At 40.5% G+C, this 18,866-nt stretch overlaps 2 protein-coding genes across 2 annotated transcripts in view; one reads left to right on the top strand and one right to left on the bottom strand.

The window, feature by feature from the left end:
- LOC131134589 (chloride channel protein 2) overlaps window positions 1–3,129 on the top strand; it is an 80,376-nt gene extending 77,247 nt beyond the window's left edge. The window contains exon 24 of the mRNA XM_078792908.1: window positions 1,660–3,129. Coding sequence (XP_078649034.1) covers window positions 1,660–1,854 — 195 coding nt within the window. The 3' untranslated portion in view covers window positions 1,855–3,129. The remainder of the gene's footprint in view (window positions 1–1,659) is intronic.
- Window positions 3,130–7,968: 4,839 nt separating this feature from the next.
- LOC131134625 (heat shock protein beta-7-like) lies at window positions 7,969–12,910 on the bottom strand. The gene is made up of 3 exons (XM_058080112.2): window positions 12,319–12,910; window positions 9,784–9,935; window positions 7,969–8,223 (listed from the first exon to the last, which is right to left on the bottom strand). Exons 1-3 carry the CDS (start codon window positions 12,542–12,544, stop codon window positions 8,038–8,040), a joined length of 564 nt encoding a protein of 187 aa, XP_057936095.2. The 5' UTR covers window positions 12,545–12,910; the 3' UTR covers window positions 7,969–8,037.
- Between the last annotated feature and the right edge of the window lie 5,956 nt (window positions 12,911–18,866).

Here is an 18,866-nt window from a genome sequence, read left to right on the forward strand (position 1 = left end):
AAATTACAAAAGGAAATACTTCATAAGAAAATTACATTAAAAAGTTACATTATTAAAAACGGCAGCAAGGCCAATTATAAGAAGAAGAAAGCCTAAAGTGTCTTTTTAAAGTTTCCAACGATGAACTAAGCCATGGGTGATGTGAGGAGTATGTAAGTAAGAGTTGATGCAAGAGGAATAACGTGGGGGGAATTTACTGGACAATAGCCACGTATACATGGACCCAAATATTCCAAATTGCATTCGGTTTATTTGCTGAAATGGAAAGAATTAAACTTTGTATACACCTCATTCCAATCCGAATGAACATATAATCGGATTTGCAGGGGTGGAATATTCCTTTCCTCAATCCGATTGAGGTACCTTGTACCCGCTGTCAGGGTGCGTTCATGGGCCACGTTTACATGTGGAGTTTTTCTCTTTCCGAATGACCTTTCCGAAAACAATGGTATCCATGGAAAGGAATATTCCAATCTCGTGTCTACATGCGCCGCTATAATCAACCAGAATAGTCAATGGGGCATGCGTAGTAAAACGTAAACACCAACATGATGTGATACCGACTTCGTCGAGTTTTTCTTTCACTTGTTGGAATAACTCCGTATTGCCAGTTTTTCCTTCATTCCAGTCTTGAAATTTAGTTTGGATCAGAAACAAACTTTCCGCAGCAGTCCAGTGCCGATTGCCTGCCTCTATTTTTAAAACCGTAGAACGTCTCGAGCTGCGTGTTACGTCATATCTCAGCATTCGCTGAAAGAACTTTAAAACAGAAAAAGATAAAATCAATCTTGCTAATATTTTATAATTAAACTCGGGACATGTTTTATATAGATATATATTTTCTTTTTTAATAAAACTGGACTTGTGAATGGCGTATAGAAGGGTTTAGATTCTGTTCCACGGATGGCGCTAATGCACACGAAAGCTGCTTGCCAACCGCCAATAAACAACAGAAGAAGAAAAACACCACGAAGAAGAACAGTCTGACAACTTTCCTTTTGAGCGGGTACAAGATACCTCAATCGGATTGGGGAAAGGAATATTCCACCCCTGTGAATCCGATTATATGTCCATTCGGATTGGAATGAAGTGTATACAAAGGTTCAATTCTTTCCCTTTCAGCAAATAAACCGAATGGAATTGGAATATTTGGGTCCATGTATACGTGGCGTTGGTGTTTTTCTTCTTCTGTTGTTTATTGGCGGTTGGCAAGCAGCTTTCGTGTGCATTACCGCCATCTGTGGAACAGTTTTGTGAAACTGGCAATTCAGAGTTATTCCAACAAGGGAAAGAAAAACTCGTGATGTTGATGTTTACGTTTTACTGCGTATGCCCCATTGACTATTCTAGTTTATTATCGCAGCGCATGTAGACGAGAGATTGGAATATTCCTTTCCATGTATACCATTGTTTTCGGAAAAATCATTTGGAAAGAGGAAAAACTCCTCATCTACTCTGGGCTTGTGTTTCCATCTTTCGCCGTCTTTGGCATCTTCATCTGCCAATCATGACAGTTTATTTATTTCAGTGACCATTGTGAGTTTTTTTTTCTTTTACAGAACATTGTTATCCGTGTGTTTAAATGTGTGATGTAATTCTCCCCGAAGTGAAGAAGAAGAAGAACTCCAATCGACTTGTGTCTGGTTTCTGTCCTTCCAGCTCCGTAAAGCCATCGAGGGCTCGGTGACGGTGAAAGGCGTAAAGGTGCGTCCACCTCTAGCCAGCTTCCGGGACAGCGGCACGAGCAGCAGCGAAAACGACGCCACAGAGCTCCACAAGCTGTGGAGTCGCCAAAAGAGCGTTTCACTGCCACGCGAACACACACCGTCAGAGTCTGACGAGAAGTCCCAGTGAGGTACGACGGCAAGCGGAGGACATCTTGAGGTCCTTATATTCCCTAAAGTCAAAAACATGTAAAAAATTCCTCAGGGCTACGAATCAATATTTCATTGTTGTAAGATTTTTACTGCACTGTCAGCCTCGTCTCCTCTCATCCTCTTGCATCATTGCAGTCATTTGTGCAGGAAACTTGCACTCCCCCATTCCACACACTCCTCAGGAGAGCCAAACGCATCTCAGCCTGTGTCCTGCTTTCTATTCACACCAGGGAAACCGACAAGTGGTGAATTTTTTAAAAAGGGATTTTCTTAAGCAGACATTATTTAGTTTGGATAGCCCGCTCTGACCTGAAAATACCAGTTTTTTTTATTCGCTATTCCATTTTGTGTACTGTACGTTTTTGAGTGTGTGGTGATAAAGCACTGTGGCTTTTTGCACTCTGGTATCCTCTCACCGGCTTCAGAGTATGGACGAGGAAAGATGCTCAATGGCCTGGAACCCATTTGCATAATGTAGACTTTCTTTCCGATGCCGGCCACAGACTTAGTACATCTGGTAATGCAAAGAAACATGGCTGTGGCGGCATCCATAAGGTGTTCTGCTTATCTAAATATAGCGCAGATGGACAGCAGTGGGGAAAAGCAAAGGCTGCTCATCAATCCACCTTTAGTTCACGTTACTTTAGGAGACACTACAGTATATGACACCTTAGACCTACTGATGAAATAAAGCAGAATCCACCTTGTGATGCAATCAGTGTAGCGACACTAATATAAATCAATAGCTAACCAATAGGCAGATAGTCCATTCTGCGGACTGGCATATCCAGAAAATGAATGGAAATTTCACCCTTATAGCCAATTAGTAGCTCTAGCGATGTCCAAGGAAATTTGAGCCCTGGTTGTTTGAATGAATGGATTCAGAGTCAAGCAGTCGGCCTGACATGACAGATAATAAGTACTGTGTATTTAATAATTCATGTCTGATATAATGCATATGGCAGTGTGCGCTCTGTTCATGGAGAAAGAAAAACACTGATTTGTCTTCCATGTCCTCCATACCTCCTTTGTGCCACAGTACCCCCCCCCCCCCCATTCCTATTATATACACTTCAGCAGTAGTTACCTCCATTTTCATGATTAATTCATTTAGACCAAAACTGCAACATTCTAGGGACCAATGCGAAATAATTATAAATGATGACTAAAATGGGTTAATTAACTTTTAAAGTGTCCTCCAGAAGTACTGGAACGATGAAGTCAATTTTTTTTTTTTGCTGTAGACTGAAAACATTTGCAGTGTCGAGTTTGCATGTTCTCCCCATGCATGCGTGGGTTTTCTCCGGGTACTCCGGTTTCCTACCATATTCCAAAAACATTCATTTTCTACCCCTTATCCTCGCGAAGGTCGCGGATGTGCTGGAGCCTATCCCAGCTGTCTTCGGGCGAGAGGCGGGATACACCCTGGACTGGTGGCCAGCCAATCACAGGGCACATATAGACAAACAACCATTCACACTCACATTCATACCTATGGACAATTTGGAGTGGCCCATTAACCTAGCATGTTTTTGGAATGTGGGAGGAAACCGGAGTACCCGGAGAAAACCCACACATGCACGGGAAGAACATGCAAACTCCACACAGAGATAACCGAGGGTGGAATTGAACCTTGGTCTCCTAGCTGTGAGGTCTGCGTGCTAACCGCTCGAACGCTGTGCAGCCCCAGTCCAAAAACATGCTAGGTTAATTGGCGACTCCAAATTGTCCATAAGTATGAATGTGAGTGTGAATGGTTGTTTGTCTATATGTGCCCTGTGATTGGCTGGCCACCAGTCCAGGGTGTACCCCGCCTCTCGCCCGAAGACAGCTGGGATAGGCTCCAGCATCCGACGCGACCCTTGTGAGGATAAGCAGTAGAAAATGAATGAATGAATGAATAAATAGCACTCAGTTTGGATAGGATAGGTTTTGCCTGTTTAGACAGCATTTAGAAAACCAGAATGCTGTTTATGGATGAAAAACCAACAATTGTGAATCAGCAAGAAGATTAATTAATTAATCGGAACCATTTGCAACCCAAATGTTCTCAGTCCACAGCAAAAGTAAAGGAATTGACTTCAATGGTTTTACCACTTTTACCTTCGGAAATGGAAAATGGGACAGGGTGCCATTTTCGTACTTAGCGGTTCATCTTTGTTGAATTCAGTTGTGTTGTTGACCTTTGCACAATATTGGCAAAAAATTGTGTGAAAAACTAGACGGTTCAGAAAATGAGTTTGTACTCAATTTATATATATATTTTTTTATATATATACACTATATATCGTATTTTCAGGACTATAAGTTGCTCCGGAGAATAAGTCGAACAAGGCCAAAAATGCAGAATTAGCTAGAAAAAACATACATAAGTCGCACTGGACTATAAGTCGCATTTTTTGCGGGTAATTTATTTTACAAACTACTTGACCAAAACAAACATTACGTCATCTTGGAAGGCAAGTTCTAATATTAATAAAAGAACAGAGAACAGGCTGAATAGGTGTAAGATATGCTAACACAATGGTTATTCAACAGAAAAGGTGTCCAGTGTTTATGTAACATAAACAGTTTTTTCATTTATAAGTCGCTCTGGAGTATAAGTCGCAGGAACAGCCAACCTATGAAAAAAAAGTGCCGGACTTATAGTCCGGAAAATACGGTATATTGAATTATAAACAGTTTTAAGTACAGTAACTGTTTAGTTTTCTTCATGGCGGTAAGAGTAGCCTCCGCTTTACGCTAGTTCCTAACAAACTTTTTCTCTGCTGTTCGATTTACTGTTTTCAGTTGTTAATTTCACTACTTGCAGCTTGTAGTCTGCAGAATATTATTTTCTTCTGGGAGGGCATTTGTGTTCTGTTGTTCTCAATTGTCTTTATAAGCTAACGTCTATTATTTAAATATTGAATTGTGGCTCTTCTGGCTGTCTGTCAAACTATATGCCGTATTTTCCAGACTATAAGTCGCACTTTTTTTTCATAGGTTGGCTGTTCCTGCGACTTATACTCCAGAGCGACTTATAAGTGAAAAAACTGTTTATGTTACATAAACACTGGACATCTTTTGTGTAGCTGAATAAGCATTGTGTTAGCATATCTATATATATTCAGACTGTTCTCTATTCTTTTATTAATATTAGAACTTGCCTTCCAAGATGACGTAATGTCTGTTTTGGTCAAGTAGTTTGTAAAATAAATTACCCGCAAAAAATTTGACCTATACTCTAGTGCCACTTATGTATGTTTTTTTTCTACATTTTTTTCTTCATTTTTGGCCTTGTGCGACTTATACTCCGGAGTGACTTATAGTCCAGAAAATACGGCATATATTTTTTCATTTATAAGTCGCTCTGGAGTATAAGTCGCAGAAACAGCCAACCTATGAAAAAAAGTGTGATTTATAGTCCGGAAAATACAGTATATACTGTTTTTATATAGACCTGCACTACCCACACAAATGTTACTACAGTATCGGGTGCTACGAATACACACGTGTACCCACTATCATTACCATTTCATCTTTTCCGTAATCCTTCATTGTTAACCATTCTCTTTCTGAGTGACTTTTTATATTATTTTGTAAAATGATGGCTAAATATTTTTGCTGCATTGTTTTCTACTGAAAGATAAATGTACCTTACAAACGCATCAGGCATTCCCGCACGTTGTATTGGTGATGCCAAGAGACGCTCGTGTCTAAGGGACCAGCATGGCGTAGAAGTACTTCACAGGTATGCAAATATCCATAGCAACCAAGGACTGATTAAGAGCCACTAGTACGCCTTTCTTAGTGGTTTTATGTTGTTGTTTCATATTTATACAGAATCCAAGTCCAACTCTATTGCACAACTGTTCATCTCATTGGTGACCATTTAGTGTATTTATTAGTGTGTAGTAATTGTAGTTGGGTTTATTTCTTGTTTTATGGCTGATCCACATGTAAATAATCAAAACGTGCAATAACAGTCGTTCATCTCACTTTGTAACCCTGTCTTGACTGATAAGTGAAGTGTAAAGAAAATGAATGTACACTGGGAAAACGGAGCTGGAGGGTTTCCCTCAGCTTTATGTGATTTTTTTTTTTTTTATCTTTAGGTACTTTGCTTTTAAGAATACATCACATGGACAAAATGTTTTGGGGTAATATATGAAGTTCAAGGGTGTTTTTTTCACTCATTAGAGTCGTCTAAGCATGCCTTTATTGACCTTGAGAAGGGTCTGCCCCACTTTTTCCGAAGTCCAAGTCCTGATTGTATCCCTAGACGCTTATCCATATGGTGTATGAACACTGCTTAGATTTGCTTGGGGGAAACCTTGCCAGCCTGGTTTTATTTTATCCCTAACTTTTTGTGATTATTCCTGCTGAATGGATGGTAGATGGAACTGTTGTACAGGACCGACGATGGACAAATCACTGTTATCATCCTCCTTTGGTCTGAGGTCAGGTGGACTTTGATTTAGAAATAGATCCTTGTATCAGTTGTTGAGGAGGGTTCCTTTGAACCGCCTTTTAGGGCTCTTTGAGTAAATACTGTAGGGCCTTCAGAGCAAGCAAAACTGGAGGCCAGACCAGAGAGAAAAGTTATTTTTCACAATGAAAAAAAAAATCAACACTGTTTTGTATATCAGGGAGAAATAAATGATACTTTTAACAAGCAAGTGTCGTGTCATATTTTTTAGAGAATTGTTTGTTTTTTTGTCTTTTTTCCATCACATTGACTCCCCAAGTTAAAGGCTACTCATAGGAAGTAGTTTGTCTACTTTAATCCAAATTCAGTTCTACAAACGGGCACAATCGGACCATAAAACAACAGTTTTATGAAACGACTAATAAGGAAACAATCTGGCAATTTATTATTTGTGTGGTGCCACAGTTATTAAATTCATTTTTCTTTGCTAGAATTAGATCATTAGCCACGTTTACATGAGATTTTCCCCTTTCCGAATGGAATCTTTCCGAATGACGTACCAGAAAACAGTGTATACATGGAAAGGAATATTCCAATCTCTTGTCTACATGCACCGCTATAATTAAAACGGAATAGTCAATGGGGCATGCGCAGTAAAGCGTAAACATCACATGATTCATTGAAGATGGAGGACGAAAGAGTGATTACCACGGTTGTTGGGACAGTTGCTACACTTTTTTTTTAAAGCAGCAACTTGAACGTTCAGTTCTTTTAAAGTTTGTATCAAAAACGAACTTTCCGCTGTAGTCCAGTGATGACTGCTTGCCGCCATTTTCAAAACCTGAGAGACGTCTGCGTGTTACGTCAAAGCTGAGCATTCGCTGAAAGAATGCATCCTGACAACTTTCCGATTGACCGGGTACAAGATACCTCAATCGGATTGAGGAAAGGAATATTCCACCCCTGTGATTCCGATTATATATTCATTCGGATTGGCACTTTTCTTTCGGAATGAGGTGTATACAAAGGTTACATTCTTTTCGTTTGAGCAAATAAACCGAATGGAATTGGAATATTTGGGTCCATGTAAACGTGGCTATTGCTACATGCATTCATTTATTTATTTATTTATTTTCTACCGCTTATCCTAATGAGGGTCGCGGGAGGTGCTGGAGCCTATCCCAGCTGTCAGCCGAGAGGCGGGGCACTGGTTAACCAGTTAACCTAGCATGTTTTTGGAAGGTGGGAGGAAACCAGAATCCCCGGAGAACATGCAAATTCCACACAGAGATAGCCGAGGGTGCAATTGAACTCGTGTGTCATAGCTGTGAGGCCTGAGCGCTAACCACTCGACCACCGTGCAGCCAATCGTCGCTTCAATAAGTGTTAATTATAGTCTGAGTCGTGTCAAATTTCTGTGTCAGTATTTTGTAAGACAACAATTTACTGAAAAAACAAATTATTGTGAGGATCGCAAAAATGACAAATAATGCAGCAAAGTTGGGATTTGGAATTTGAAGTTTGCTTCATTTTTACCGATTAGATTTCCAATGGCCAGCAGTTGGCGTCACAGAAACAACTATCAATGAAAGCTGATGTTATGTTTTGTTTATGGTTGTAGCAAAATAAGTTTGTGTTCCAAGGAAAGAAAGTATTTAAAAAATGCATTCTACAGGAAATAATACTTTTCTGAGAAGAGCGTCTACAGAACAGAAGCTGAGCTCTCAACTGAACTTTTGAGATCATCGGTCAAAGGTGCGTTTCTTTGGTAGAGACTGCCAGAGGCTCCTGGTCATCTGCAGTGTTTCCGCGGTGGACGCTCACAACCAAGATGCCATCATGGTTAATGGTCCCACGCACAGACAGGGGGTTCATGTCCTTAGGAAACAGGGACTTATGGGTAAATGTGTCACTGATGCTCCCGTCGTCCATGACCTGAAAGACACACACAGAAGTGATGATTATTGAAGCGCTGTCCAAAAGTGGACCACAGGGTGAGCTAAAACAAGCAAGAAACAAGGTCAGTGGCTACAAATCGAGGTGAGGTGTTATTTGACTTTAACTTGGGATTTAATTGTATTATTAGTTGCAGAACAGGGTTTGGTTCCCTCTTATTTTGGATGTTTCTGGTGTTTTGTGGCCACTTGACTCCCATGCAGCAGCTGTCTGTAATTGGTAATCAGGCTTACCTGCCTCATAAACCCAGCCTCGTCAGTAAGACAAACGCTCTGTTCTGCACCACTTCCACCACTCCACTTCCAAAGTCTTACTGTTTGTCTCTGCCAGTTTGTACTTTGTATTTTTGTGCTGCCTGTTTATTTCGTAGTTGGTATTTTTGAGAACCTTTGTCCCAGTTGGTGCCGGTGTTTTTTTTTTCCTTCTTTATTTCAAACATGAAAAACATCCGAAGCACAACAAACCAACCAAAATCATTCATTCATTTTCTACCGCTTTTCTGGTGCCGGAGCCTATCCCAGCTGTCTTCGGGCAAGAGGCGGGGTACACCCTGGACTGGTGGCCAGCCAATCACAGGGCACATATAGACAAACAACCATTCACACTCACATTCATACCTATGGACAATTTGGAGTCGCCAATTAACCTAGCATGTTTTTGGAATGTGGGAGGAAACCGGAGTACCCGGAGAAAACCCACGCATGCACGGGGAGAACATGCAAACTCCACACAGAGATGGCCGAGGGTGGAATTGAACCCTGGTCTCCTAGCTGTGAGGTCTGTGCACTAACCACTCCTCCGCCGTACCACCCCAACCAAAATCTGTACAAATAAAAATACCTATGTATATATAAACGTACACATGTTCAAAAGTGAGTGGGAAGAAGTCAAGACTTATCTCGTCCCACCCCCCTAACCACCCAGATTCCAACCTCACATTCATACCTATGGACAATTTGGAGTCACCAATTCCAATTTTGGAATGTGTGAGGAAACCGGAGTACCCGGAGAAAACCCACGCATGCACGGGGAGAACATGCAAACTCCACACAGAGATGGCCAAGGGTGGAATTGAACCCGGGTCTCCTAGTTGTGCGCACTAACCACACGACCGCCGTGCAGCCACCACGCCAGTCATCACAAGCTAACATAGATATAAAACATCAATGTTATGGTATTGTTTAGAAAAAAGAAAAATATTCTTTAAAATACCTCAAATTAAATAATTCACACTTGAGTCTTACTTGAGTTTTTGTTGTACTTTTTCCCCCTTTTGCTGCAATCTTATGTTGCTGACTTGACATTGTGTCTACATTATGGGTGTCTAACATGTGACAGCCTTTGACGCCCTTGTAACAAATAGTTGCATAATATGAATTATTTTCTATGACTTTCTAAAGTGGGCGCTTATGTGAATTGGTGCACATATGACTGGGGGTTGCTGAATAATTCACAATCCTGCTGTATTTTACAAATGACAACACAAAACAAAAATATGTGAGGTTGAACCCCGCATATGTAAACAAACACACAAAATACCTTCTCGGCGTGAATGACAACATGGTGGTTATACGCCATCACCACAACATCCTGTGGCTCAAATTGGCTGACGTCCGCTGACACGTGGTAGCTATCTCCTACACACTGCACACTGCCAACACCAGCGATGCTCTGACAACCCGGCACTGGAGCTGCAACATAATAAGGGATAACAAATAAATGTCAAATTTTTTTTTTTACGATTATGGCATTGGAACAGAAGCAAATATTTATTTTACTAAAAATGTTTTTAGAGCTGCATGGCATTTGAGTGGTTAGCGCACAGACCTCAAAGCTAGGAGACCCAAGTTCAATCTCACCCGTGCATGCGTGGGTTTTAATATTATTATGATTATTATTATGAGTATTATGATTATGATTATTATTATTATTATTATGCTCATGATGATGATGATTATTATTATTATATGATTATAATAATATTATTATTTAATATTACTAACAATAATAATATACAAAAGTTTTCCCATAAGGTATTGCATCTGAGCAACACATTCATTGGGGTGCTGCAATGACGTCAGCTTCCCTCTTTTTGTTTTGGGCTCCAGGTCCTCAGGTTCCCTTTGGTGGAGAGAAGCAGCACTACAGCATCATTTTCTATGCATTCTATACTCTCCTACAATGAAATTGATTTTATCGAACAAAATGCATTATGGGGGCTGCACTGCCACCAAGTAGTTAGCGAGAGACCCGAGTTCAATTCCACCCTCGGCCATCTCTGTGTAGAGTTTGCATGTTCTCCCCGTGCATGCATGGGTTTTCCTCCCACATTCCTCCCAGACTCCAAATTGTCCATAGGTATGAATGTGAGTGTGAATGGTTGTTTGTCTATATGTGCCCTGTGATTGGCTGGCCACCAGTCCAGAGTGTACCCCGCCTCTCGCCTGAAGACAGCTGGGATAGGCTCCAGCACTCCCGCGACCCTCGTGAGGATAAGCGGTAAAAAATGAAAATGTTTTTAAAAAACGTCCCTCCAGTGTCTCGACCCGACTTAAAAACTCAAAGTCTCCAAGGCAGAAGTGTATTAGAAGTTTAAAAAAAAGTCTAAAAACATCCCTCATCATTGACAAATATCTCCTTGGACTTTAAATTGACTCGGGCTGACTATATTAGAGCAGATTATTTTTGTAAGCTGCCGCTTTCCAGTGTGATCTGTTCCATTGAGAGCATTAAAGTCCAACTTTTGCTCTGCTCTGAGTCACCATACCATAAACAAACCCTTCACGTGACGTTCTTAGTGCCTCCTGGGTTTAATATTTATATTTCACCAACTTGGTATTGCTTCTTTATGAGGCCCCAGTTGATGATGTCTGCAGGCTTTTTCTTCACAGAGCAAACATTCTTCAAATCTGGCTCATTACTCCTACCAATGTGTGGCTCCGTTTCCTCTGTGGAGCTTTGCATTTCATTACCGCACTGAGAAATACAAACAGTCAATGAATACTTCCCTCCTGCTGGTGTAGAAATTATTGAAAAGTGTCCTATTTTTATGCAAAATTGTGATGATATTGGCAGAAAAAAAATGGTAATGGTAATAGTTTAATTTCATTTGAACATGCATCAGATTACAATTGAATGCATCACATAATCAGTTCACAGTTTCACATGTCCAAAAGGAGTAGGAAGAAGCAAAGCTTATTAAATCCTACCCCTCCATCTGGTACTTTTACAATCAGTAACTGTTACATTTGTTCACTTCCTGCTTTCCTAATATAGTTTAATGTTTTTTTTTGTTTATGTTTTGTTTGTTTTTTTTTGTCACGTACCAAAGTACGAGGTGACAATGACATAATGTGTACCATAGTAAGTATCAATATAATTAAATCATTACATTTAATTATATTTTATTAAATCATATATTTATTCATTTTTATTAATTAATTTATTTTTTATTTATTTTTTTATGTTTTTATTTTTTGTCCTGTACCGAAGTACGAGGTGATATGACCATCCAATGCCATAATGTGTACCATAGTAAGTATCAATATAGTGATATATATAGCACATCATGACTGGTTCAAGACTCTTCATCCTTGTATTTAGCAAACATCAACTGCTTGTATTGTTTCTTGAATTGGCTCATCGTTGTGCATTGTTTGAGTTCCTTACTCAATCCATTCCATAGTTTGATTCCACATACTGAAATGCTATGGCTTTTTAACGTAGTCCTAGCATATAAGTGTTTCAAATGTAGTTCTTCCCTGAGATCATACTTCTCCTCTCTTGTAGAAAAGTACTGCATGACATTTTTAGCTAATTGGTTATTTTTAGCCTTATGCATTACTTTAGCTGTTTGAAGATGAACTATATCAGTAAGTTTAAGTATTTGTGATTTTAGAAATAAGGAGTTAGAATGTTCTCTGGAGGCGGTATTATGAATTATCCTTACTGACCTTTTTTGCAGTACATTTAGCGAGTGAAGATTGCATTTATAGTTATTACCCCATATTTCCACACAATAAGTAAGATATGGTAGAACCAGAAACAAAAGGATTTTGGTCTCGGGTCACTTACTGCTGTGTCCATAAGAGCATCTGCTGCGCCTGGCGAACGGGTCTTTGCCCTCTTCCCAAAACAGAGTGGAAGACTCAGGTGAGTCGAAAGGTTGTAGAAGTGAATCCAGCGTATCACGTGATCCGGGCAGTGAGCTCTCTGACCGAAAGCAACTAGAGGTGCTGTACCGGGCTGATGAGCGACAGGATGAGGAGGATCTGTGGCTGGAAGAAGTCAGTGATTCCATAGCAACAAAGGCAGGTTCTTCTCGCTAACACAGTCTGTCTTTTTATACCCACTACACGGAGGTGGGGTCTCTATGAGGCCCTGGTGCATTGATGGTCACTGGAGGAGACTGATAGTTCTTCATGTGGCCATAAATGGCGAAAGGGCTGACAACTGGGGCCAAGAATGTAATGACAAACTGATAAGGTGTGTAGACGCTCTTTCATTGAAGCACACACAGACCTGAGATAAGCTCGAGGAGGGGTACTTCTGGCATGTGGTCAGAAATAGAAGTGTGCCAGAATGAAACGGTCACATCTTCGGTTGGGCTGACCGCGCCCGCTGTGTAACGTCTCAGTATCAATAAATAATGCAGGAAAATGTGAGTTGTGTTTACCTACTAATGGAACAGCAGAAAAGAAATGAAATAGAGGTTCCTGTGGGAAGACCGAATCATAAATGCAACTATCAGTCTTTAGACATTTTAATTAGTTTTAGTCTTTTTCCACAATACTTGTATACAGTACGGTGAGGTAGATGAGAACTATGGAATGTATATGTTTAGCAGTGCATAGAAAATACAGTATTTATGTGGTAGTAATGTGTGTGTTTGTACATCAGCGGTGTCATTATTACATTGTAAGTCACTGTACCATAACAACCTTTGTGTTCTGATTGAGTCTTTAATGAAGAAACATTTACTGTTCCAGCAAAGGGCTTAGTAGCATTTTACCTTTTTAAAATATATTTATTATTATTATTTAATTATTTTATTCAATCATTCATTTTCTACCGCTTATCCACACACGAGTCGCGGGGGTGCTGGAGCCAATCCCAGCTGTCTTTGGGTGAGAGGCGGGGTACACCCTGGACTGGTGGCCAGCCAATCACAGGGCACATATAGACAAACAACCATTCACACTCACATTCATACCTATGGACAATTTGGAGTCGCCAATTAACCTAGCATGTTTTTTTTGGAATGTGGGAGGAAACCGGAGTACCCGGAGAAATGCACGGGGAAAACATGCAAACGCCACACAGAGATGGCCGAGGGTGGGATTGAACTCGGGTCTCCGAGCTGTGAGGTCTGTGCGCTAACCAGTCGACCACCATGCAGCCCTTTTTATTATTTTATTATTTTATTATTTTATTATTTTATTATTTTATTATTTTATTATTTTATTATTTTATTATTTTATTATTTTATTATTTTATTATTTATCAAATGTCGCCATCCTCAAAAAGATTTGACAAACTACAAAAACAGTATGTGTGTAATGTATGCGTATACATAAAATTGGAAAATATACAAGTATATTTTCTCATAGGAAATTCTACTGTCTAACATTTGCAGCATTTCTTGAAATGCTGGCTTTTCAATTGTGTTAAAGAGCAGTATTTCTTTCGCGATGACTTGCGTACGTACACAATTTTGCGCTGTTCCGTTTGTATTTACTTTGCCGACCAAATATCTCAGTGGATATTGACTTTCCAGACGAAGGCATCTCGATGTGTAGTTTGTTTTGTTTTTTTCTCGGATGGGAAAACTGGGTGAGGTGGATATGTTTCAGGTGGGCATGTTTGTTTTGTTGCCTTTTGATGTTGATACCACTTTCAAATGAATTTGGCATATCAGCTTGTGTATGTTGATGCTCATTATTTGCGTGCTCATTTCTCCTTTTATTTAATTTCTCATCATTTCCTTGCTCATTATTAATATTCCCACAAGGGGGCTGTGGCATTTGGCTTCACAGGCATATTTTTCTCTCCTATCTTCTAGTACATTGCCTTGCATTGCCCCTCACAAAGCTTCACTCCCATCCTGATATTTACAATATTTCCCAACGATGGTGGTCCCTTCAACTCGTAATAACTGAATAATGACCATGTCGTCGTGTCAGCGAGCTAATGACACCTGATTTTATGGTGTCCACTCCTTGGAGGGAGTCCCTCCACAGGTCAGTGGTGTTGGAAGAGGGGGAGCTTATGTAAGGGTTCGTTATCAAATCATGAAATTAAACCACTTGATGGCACTTGCCGCACTTCCTTCTCCCATTAAACGCTGACCTATGAGATGTGTTCTATACTCCTATCCGTCTTCTATACTGCTGTCGTTTGAATATGAAATAGCTGCAATAACACAGATACAACCACTGGGGAGAGTGAGTGACCCAGACAGTTTATTGAGCAATCAGTTAAATAGGGTTCTGAACGAGAAAAAAATGGTGGCGTTTCTCCCAACCTGACATTTGTCCTCTATTGAACTGACCTACAGTATCTTGGCAAACTGAAGTACTGGCTGTTCCATATTCAGGGTGTATATACTCTATTGTTTGGTCGTGCTCCAACTTTGGTACTACGTATTACCAGATACGTCATAATGCAGTATTCTCCATTGCTGCTTCAGTCTGCTTTTGAAGCACAGTACCAATAGTTACTGTATCTATTGCGCAACATCTTCATTGGCTTTTCTATGTGCTTGAGGGCTGCACCTTCCTGTCCAATTATAATTCAATATATATGATTGACAGTGGGGCTGCACGGCGGTCGAGTGGTTAGCATGCAGACCTCACAGCTAGGAGACCAGCGTTCAGTTCCACCCTCGGCCATCTCTGTGTGGAGTTTGCATGTTCTCCCCGTGCATGCGTCGCTTTTCTCCCGGTACTCCGGTTTCCTCCCACATTCCAAAAACATGCTAGGTTAATTGGCGAATACTCCAAATTGTCCATAGGTATGAATGTGAGTGTGAATGGTTGTTTGTCTATATGTGCCCTGTGATTGGCTGTCCACCAGTCCAGGGTGTACCCCGCCTCTCGCCCGAAGACAGAAGATAAGCAGTTGAAAATGAATGAATGATAATATGTGTTGCCACTTGTTGCAACTTGGCTCGCGCCATTACATTCCAGTGGATTCCAATAGGCAGATTGTTTGTGACATTTGGTTCCATTTGGTGGACACTTCGCACCACTTGCATCAAGCAATTGGTGTGACAAAGATTTAAAATATTTTGACATTTACTTGCCGCCAAACTCAATTTTTGCCACCGTTACGGGCCACTACAAGCCAGTTGGGAGACAGTTTGAGCCACTGCACGCCACTAGGCACCTTATTGGTGACACTAGGTGCCACAGCAAATTGCATTGGCGCGAACTGGCACCAACTGGCGGCGGCCCAGTGGACTCCAACCATAATGAACATAAAAACATAGTGTGTCCAACCTTATGACAGTAATACTATCACAATATCACTTTCACGTGGTTCTCCGATCCCACAAGCTGATATTTGAGTAGCTCAAAAAGGGTCAAAGAATATTTGCTGAAACTGGAACAACAAAATGGCATTCATGCTGAGTCGGCTACTTTATGGGAACCATCGGTCTGCATTATGTATCAAAATAATTACATCACAGCAGTATTTCTTGCAAAGAACAATAATATTTTTATTAACTGGAAATCAGAGCAGATGCAACAAACAAGATTATTATTATTATTATTATTATCAAATCCAAAGTAGAAATATTCATGTCATTACATTCAGCCAAAATAGGAAGCAAAGAATGAAAAAGTGAGATTTCAGAGGGAGATGAAGGTAGTGTGTGTGTGGTCAGAGGATGAAAATGATACAGTACAATTCGGTCTCCTTACACCCTGTTTGTTTTTGTTGTCTTTTTGTTTCTTCTGCCAGTTAAAACCCCAAAACTGTCTAGACACAATTCACTTTTCTTATGACACTTTAAGTAGGTAGGCCAAGGTTGAAAGGCAGACACGTTGTCTAATAGATGTTTGCTTGTCTTTTTATAGCACACACACACACACACACACCAGAAGGAATGAGTACACTACATACCTACATACCGTAGTATTTAGGACACTTGTCTCTGATGTACAAAATTGCCTGATGCAAGAATTTAAACCCCGCCCACCCACAGACACATACACACACACACACGTTTACAAGGACTACCACTCAAAAGCAAAACCTGCCAGACTCAAGGACAGTTAGGTTGATCCTGCTAGTATGTGACAAAGAAATGTATCACCTCCCATGTTGCTTTTAAGGAACGTTTAAAGATAACTTCAAGTATACAGTATATACTCCGCTTACTTTGGTGCTAATCTGATAACAAGGCTGAGCATTTTCCACCCCGTTTTCTGTTCACAATGTCACACTCTGTTCTGTCATTGGTCAGTGATGCAGTCGGCACTGAAAAGAGTCTGTTATACTATTAAGGGCAATTATTTTATTATCCTTTGCATATTTAAGAAAATAAAAAACATCTATAATGAGACCTATTAATCTATTGTGCACTAAGACGTTGACGCTTTGGTCTGAATTCACCAAGCTCCCGTTCTAATTCCAAATCACTGCTGTTATCACAAGTCTAGATCAGCCTATCATGGCTGGTGACGGTTATGTTTACTCCTTCATTGGTGTCAGTAAAATACAGTACAAATTGACATGTATTATCACAGTAAATGAGGATATTTTCAGGAAAATATGGGTTATCATTGCACTTTTATATAGTATATGTGTATTAGTGCTAAGATTATCTGCTTGAGGTCTTCATATACTCGGCATCTGCCTTTGGTGTCTAGGTATTTTCAGCCCTCCCTTATATTAACTAGCATTTTAGCATGAATGTTTAGGACATTTTCTGTAGAATTTGTCTGTTTAGATTTGTACTTATTTGAAGAGGAGAATTTAAATTCTGTTCTCCCCGTGCATGCGTGGGTTTTCTCCGGGTACTCCTGTTTCCTCCCACATTCCAAAAACATGCTAGGTTAATTGGCGACTCCAAATTGTCCATAGGTATGAATGTGAGTGTGAATGGTTGTTTGTCTATATGTGCCCTGTGATTGGCTGGCCACCAGTCCAGGGTGTACCCCGCCTCTTGCCCGAAGACAGCTGGGATAGACTCCAGCACCCCCTGCGACCCTCTTGAAGATAAGCGGTAGAAAATGAATGAATTAATTAATTAATTAATTTAAATACAAAGCCAAGGGTGAAAAAGTTTTGGTGTTTTTTAAGAGTGGCAGGCAATTTTTTGTCAGCGAAGTTAAGAAATCCTCACAGTTCCATCCTCACAATGACAGGGGTCAGCAACCCGTGGCTCTTCAGCCTCTTTGTTGTGGCTCTGGGGAAAATACGGATCTTTGTCATGAGTGTTTTTTTTTAATCTGACTTTCTGTGAGACTCTGAATGAATCCTGGCTGAGTTCTGACTAGTGATTGGTTGAGCTCGAGGAATGGAGGGGAAGCGGGTGTTTGCCTGCTTTGGTTGGGATGTTACAGGTCTTCCCTCAACGTGGTAAACTATGACAGACTCCGTTGTCTTCTCTGGTTTACATTTATGCTTCTCACATGACAAGAAACAAATTGCTGGTCAAATTAAGATTTAAAAGTTTATAAGATATTGTTTTTAAAACAATAGCGTGGGGGTCAAATGGCTCTTTTGATAGTAAAGGTTGCCGACCCCTGCACAATGAGATGCATATGGGCAAAGATAGAGAATGGGGTGGAGGTAGAGATGTAAGGATGCAAACAGAGGGGTGGGAGGAAAGGAGATGATGAGGCAGCAGGAAATGGTAGAGACAGCTAGAGGAGACATTCATCAAGCTGTCTAAGTGGTGTGTATGTATGTGTGTGTGTGTGTGTGTGTGTGTGTGTGTTCACTGTAAGGACAAATACTTGCATGTCAGTGTGTGTATGTATAATGAATGAGACAGAAAAAAAACAAAGTATCGACATGCCATACCCTCCTATCTGTATGTCACATACACACACAGCCCCTTGGACAAAGGGGGCGGGGTGGGAGGGGGAGCACTCAGACAGACAAACAGAATGGGCCGTCAGTTGCAAAGTCAGTTGACGAATAGAAAGAAGCCAGGGCGGCCGGTGATTGGTTCACAACACCACATTTAAACCAACGTCAGATGACTTTTAATGTCACCCAGAAGAACGACAATAATGTCCTACAGCTGCAAGAGATGCAACAGGATATTTGGTGTTTTTAACACCCCAGGCAGCTGACATTGTTTTCATTCTTTTTTTCTAAAAAAAAAAAAAAAACGATCTGCATGATGACAAGGTGACGAATGAAAGGCACAGCTTCAGTGTTTCCCCCTGAGTTGTTGCTGTCCCCTACAACTCCACCTACTGTACGTCCTCGTGTTCAGCTCATCGTCTGCACTCAATCTAACGACTTTAGCACTGGAACCCGTTTACAGTTAACATCCCATTAGATTAGCTGACATAAGCAGTTGTTGACATTACAAAATTGCCAGTTTGTGACTTGTGACTTTCACCAAATATATATATAAGGAGAATGGTTGGTAACAAACG

This window comes from Doryrhamphus excisus, linkage group LG8 (assembly GCF_037039965.1).
Source record: "Doryrhamphus excisus strain RoL-2023G ecotype Guam linkage group LG8, RoL_Dexc_Guam_v1.1, whole genome shotgun sequence".
NCBI lineage: Eukaryota > Metazoa > Chordata > Actinopteri > Syngnathiformes > Syngnathidae > Doryrhamphus > Doryrhamphus excisus.

Bases quoted from the DNA above. Each gene is read 5' to 3' on its own strand.
- LOC131134625 (XM_058080112.2), bottom strand. From the start codon at position 12,544: ATGGAATCACTGACTTCTTCCAGCCACAGATCCTCCTCATCCTGTCGC. The intron at 9,936-12,318 runs GTAAGTGACCCG...ATTATGTTGCAG, and splicing joins ATGCTCTTATGGACACAGCA to CTCCAGTGCCGGGTTGTCAG. The intron at 8,224-9,783 runs GTATTTTGTGTG...TGTGTCTTTCAG, and splicing joins TTGTCATTCACGCCGAGAAG to GTCATGGACGACGGGAGCAT.